General features: G+C 35.0%; 1 protein-coding gene across 1 annotated transcript; it reads right to left on the bottom strand.

Moving 5' to 3' along the window:
• Window positions 1-1,734: 1,734 nt before the first annotated feature.
• On the bottom strand, window positions 1,735-3,065 carry LOC149578166 (WUSCHEL-related homeobox 3A-like). Its single transcript, XM_089799504.1, has 3 exons — window positions 2,714-3,065; window positions 2,557-2,630; window positions 1,735-1,950 (listed from the first exon to the last, which is right to left on the bottom strand). The coding sequence occupies exons 1-3, from the start codon at window positions 3,060-3,062 to the stop codon at window positions 1,735-1,737; spliced, it is 639 nt and encodes a 212-aa protein (XP_089655630.1). The 5' UTR covers window positions 3,063-3,065.
• Between the last annotated feature and the right edge of the window lie 2,293 nt (window positions 3,066-5,358).

Genomic DNA, 5,358 nt, shown 5'->3' with positions numbered 1-5,358 from the left:
ACTTAGAAAGAAATTAGATGTATAATAGCTCTATTCTTCCAATTCAGCTTCTACCCACTTCCTTCTAGTTGCCTCTTGATATCTCCATCTCTTTTTCCAACCCCCCTCCCCAAGATTCAGTTTCTCCAAGGTTTAAAATCTTTTTCTTCCCTCCTACCAGTGATATCATGCCTCTTTAATTTCCTTGTTGGTTCTCACAATTTTTCTGGTTGAGTTTGTTATTATTTTATTTATTAAAGAACAATTGTTGGTATTCTTCACATTCTAATTCCATGTATAAAAGTTGCACATTGTATTTAGTTAAATTTTATTTTACTCATCAAATTTAGTTAAAAAGTAAAAAAAAAATGTATTTAGTTAAATTTTTATTTTACTCATCAAATTTAGTTAAAAAGTAAAAAAATAATGTGGTTATCATTCCACATGGCAACCAAAACATGTTTTTCTTTTCAAGTAAAATAATGTGGGTTGTGACAATATATCCCTTTTTGGTCCCCTATCTTTATAAACTTACACATACAGTACATGCATAATACATTCATGAAAAGTTAGTTTGAGGGTCTTAGGCTTGATCCATAATACATTGTATTTTAGTGATGGACTCTTTTGATTCTAAGTGTAATGTGCTTAGTAATTTTATTATCACATCAAGATGAATTTTATTGATGAAAATCTTTATTATGATACATATAAAAACAAAATTTTAAAAGCCTAGAATTTATAAATTATATTTGTATTTATGCCTAGAATAATGATATTTGTATTCATGTTATGAGAGATGTAATGTCATGTTTTAAATGTTAAGAAAGAGTTAGGAGAAAAATAGGAACATTAATACAATTTAGATGCACTAGACATAACATGTTTGATTGCTATCCAACAATGTGTGTGTAGTTTTCTCAATTCTACCTAATACATAGAGTTTGTATAATTAGTATTACCTAACACCACACTCTCGCACACCTATATATGTATGTATGTATGTATGTGTTTATAGATATGCGTGCATGTGTGTGTGTGCGAGAGAGAGAGAGAGAGAGAGAGAGAGAATAACCAAAATAAGAAGAGTATTATTGACCAATCATATATTTTGAAGTGAGCTATCATTGAAAAAAATAAAATTACACTTTGTGAAGAGTACTATAAAATAAATCATATTGGATGGTCGTACAATAGAATCTTATCATTAATAACATATTGACTTTTGCAAAATAGATAATTCAATCATAGCATATTTTCTTAACCATATAACACATCCACTTATGGAACTACTGCATAAAAAAGTGATTCTTTCTAATAATAAATAAAAATTATAAGAAAATGATAAATAATTCTCTATTTATCAATTTTACTTATCTTCAAAATCCTTTTGCATCAGTCAGTAATCAGTTATTTATCATCCACGATCCTAGCAAGATCAGGAATGCAATGTAACATTGATTTTCTTAGGAACAACACCCCTGGTTGTAACAATCCAACCAGATCTAAAGATATATATATGACTTCACATTTTGAAGTCTACTAAACTATGCTTATAACTCCATTTCAATTCAATTGTTTGAAAGAAAATATTACATGGGTTTGGCGTTCTTGCCATCCATTCATGTAATGGGTACACATGCATGAGGGACCAATAGTTCAGAACAAGTAACAGTCTTTATTGACACTTAAAAGATACCATTAAGAGAAAGAAACATTGGGGTTTTACTTTTGCAACAAAATTTTTCAAATGCTCTAGTTAGGAGGTGATACACTTGTATCTTCTTCTATATCAACACCTGGATGCAATGGAAATAACTCGAGAGTCTCACGTTCGCTTGATATACGAAAACCATCTCCATTTTCTTCTGACCGAGTGTAATCTTTGAGAATGATGTGTTGAGAGGAGGCCTCCCCAGTGAAGTTGTTATCACTTTGGAAGGGCATTGCATTGGAACCCATCCATTGTCTCTGAAATGAAAAAAGAAAAAGAAAATCAAAGATCTTTACAAACGAGAACTTAGTTAAATGAAGGATCTTCTATCTGAACAGATAATGATAAGGATCTTCATCTTCTTGATGTTAGATCACTCTATATAATCTGTAACATCGACTGAACAATCTAGAGAGCCTGAAACTATCACACATCTGCAATTCTATAATTATCTTCACCAAAGATAAATGGATACAGATTGTATTGAAAAGAACGGTATTTCCCATGATCTAGGGACCCTAGTCTTCTGCTATTGATTAATAGAAAAGATGACCTATATAAACAAATCATTCTATTTGATTTATACATCTTTCGATTATCATGATGACATATCATAAAGAATATGAAAAAATTATCTTCCCACAATTTTATCCAAAAGCAACAATCATCCTATATTAAAACCTTCCCCATGCTCCACCTATATAAATGAATATTACTTTGAACCAAGCATTGATGTCCTTGACAAAGCTATTTATCCATGCTTGGATTAGTGAATGTGAGGAATTCACAGCTTCAACCAATACAACAAAACAAAACATAAAACAATTCTGGAGAAAAAACTCTGAATTTAATTTGTTACTAACCTGATCTACCATAAACATGGAAGCCTCCGGCCCATTTACATGAGAATGCATTGAGATGTAGGGGTCAGGCCCAACTGCAAGAACAACCACAACCACACAATAAGAAACACAGCTTATTCATAACATTAATGGGGGAAAATAATGAATACCAACATACCAGAAGTGCCTGCAATGGCATGAATATTCTCTTGTGGAGGAGGGAAGAAGTGGTTGAAGTAGAGAAGCTTCTGTTGCTTCTCCCTCTGTCTCTCCCTCGCCTTATGATTCTGAAACCAGTAAAACACATTCTTCCCTTCAATGCTTCCATACATTCTCAGCCTGCTTGTGATCTGCTGAATCTGCTGGGCAGTCGGGGTTCGAATCCCCTGGCTGTAAAGGCTCTCCAGAATGGCAATCTGTTCTCTCGTGGGATTCCATCTCACACTCACAACCTCCTGGTTTTGATCAACCTCTCCATTGAAATCCTCAGAGCAAGAAAAGCAGCCATTTTTGTTGTTGGTCACCATGATGATAATCAATGATCAATGGGTATGACAGAAACCAGGAGTAAGGAAATGATAGGGCATGAGTGGGATCATATATAACTTGGGTGGGTGTCGAAGTATAACTAGATGGCATGTGAAGAATTGAAGTGGGTAAGAAAAGTAGGAGGGGAAGCTGAATAGCAGAGGTGGAATGAACGGCATGGGATGCTCAAAATCATCAATTTCAATACAAAATGTTTTGAGGTGGCGGATTGACATAAGCTGGTTGAATGCATATTAATCTGTAGCTGAGGAGATTGAAAATTTCCTCCTTCTCCACTGGCGTGGATACGCTTTCCAAGCCATTTTGGCTCGTAATTTGGAAAGTGGTGCCTCGATTGTGCTTCTTTGTCGAATAGTAATTGTACCACTATACTCCGCCTGGCATTCCTAGGAACTGAACTAAATCTTTTGTGAGATATGGCCTGCCGAATGATAGGCTCAAATCAATCTGATTACAGCTAGCCATTGTGTAGGTCTGTCATAGGGTCAGAAGAAGGGATTACCTGGATCCAAATTCCGAGCTTAATCAATGTGGGCTAAAAGCATGTAATTACACAAAAAGATTGTTTGGGGATTGCAGGGTAGGGTGGAGCTCTAGAATGGATTTCGAAGCTGAATGTGATTCTCTTTATTGTGTAGAGCCAAAATTCATGTGAAATGCTGAATTCCACAGGGCTGAAAACAATTTATCGGAATTTTAAGTTGAGCCTCCCAAAACAGATCTCAGGAAGTCAAAATCATGGATTTAGGAGGAAGCAAGCGTGAACTCTCCTCCACATGCTAGCGAAATTTGATGGGATTTATTATTGCTTGAAAGGAGTTAGAGTTGATCAGTCAGAAGAAAGAATGTGATATATCAGATTATTCATGAGTCATACATTCTTTCTTGTCTCTAGATGAGGGATTTGTCGTTGCATGAAATGAGTTAGAGTTGATCAATTATAAGAAAGGATGTGATAAATCAGATTGAGTATGAATCATATATCCTTGTTACTTCTAGATGAAAGACTAATGGTTTCCATTTGTTAGGAATAAGGTGTCTCAATCTTGTATAATTCCTATTCTTGTTATTATTTGTTTTGTAAAATGTATTTTTGCAAATAATATATAAATGTGAGTGTACATGTTTAGTTGGCATGTTGATCACTTACATGTGTCGGCATCTTGAAGTGTGTGAAGGAGATCATGGCTGAAATGGTTATGACGGATTCCTATGATGCGTAAGAGCTATTTAAGGAATGTGCTATGACAGGTGTAAGAGCATCTTATGACATGAGGCCTATTTGGGTGCCCAAAAATGAGTGGTTGGTGTGTGTAAGAGAATATGCCAAAAATAGGTTGGTTTGACGGATTCCCTTACACTTCTCTTGTGACCTCTATTTTTGGTAGATTCTATGACAAGCTGTCATTGCCTATTCAAGGGATGGATGCCCTTTTCTTGGTATTGCATGTACATGTGGCATTGTGCATGGTGCTTGGTGGTTGAGCCATGAAAAATGCCCAAATCCTTTGTAGGCATTTTGTTGGGCCTTAAGGTGTTCATAAAAGGAGTATTGCATGTTGTAATGCAATAGTGCGAATAGAGTGAAAGAGAGAAATGAGAAGATATTTGCACAGGGTTATGCTACCGGATTTTCTCTAGAATGGAGCAAGATGTAAACTTCCACGTGAAGGCTGAAAATGTATTGTAATTTGTTGCTGAATAATACATTAGCTTGATGGTTTGGAGGGTGGAGTTTTTTACCTGGAAAGGCTTTTCCCACGTATATCTGTGTTCTCTATTATGTCTCATTCTTCTAGTTCTATGATTATAGAGTAATAATCTATATGTCGTAATGCTACTAAATTTTGTTTAGATTGGTAAATTGCAATCACTTTCCTTTAAGGTTTTAATTGTGGGAAACCAACTATGTCTGTTTTCGCTTTTATGGCATAGTAGTATGCACTTGTATTTGCTGATTAGATGTTGTACAAGGAACTATTGCATACAAGATGTGCATATTGATCTCAGATGAATTTCTAGGATGCTCTCATTTCCCTTCAATTGGTATTAGAGCCCATTTTTGTGAATTGCATGTTGTTTGCATGGGAGGATTCATAGAGTTTTTGGTTCTGGGTATTTCTTCTATTAGGATTTCTTAGCTTCCAGAGCTTGAAGAAGTTTGTTTTGAAGAAATTAACTGATAATTAATCCTTTGATGAGTAGAAGTCTTGCAGTTGATTTATTCTTTTAGGAGACAGCAGACATTTCTTGAAGGATGGTGAAGATAGAGAA

The sequence above is a fragment of the Cupressus sempervirens genome, chromosome 1 (assembly GCF_028749045.1).
Source record: "Cupressus sempervirens isolate cs-2001-9-10 chromosome 1, ASM2874904v1, whole genome shotgun sequence".
Taxonomy (NCBI): domain Eukaryota; kingdom Viridiplantae; phylum Streptophyta; class Pinopsida; order Cupressales; family Cupressaceae; genus Cupressus; species Cupressus sempervirens.
Note: the sequence above shows the minus strand (reverse complement) of the source record. Positions and strands in the feature narration are given on the sequence as shown.

Bases quoted from the DNA above. Each gene is read 5' to 3' on its own strand.
- LOC149578166 (XM_089799504.1), bottom strand. From the start codon at position 3,062: ATGGTGACCAACAACAAAAATGGCTGCTTTTCTTGCTCTGAGGATTTC. The intron at 2,631-2,713 runs GTATGTTGGTAT...TTGTTCTTGCAG, and splicing joins TGCCATTGCAGGCACTTCTG to TTGGGCCTGACCCCTACATC. The intron at 1,951-2,556 runs GTTAGTAACAAA...TTTTCATTTCAG, and splicing joins CCATGTTTATGGTAGATCAG to AGACAATGGATGGGTTCCAA.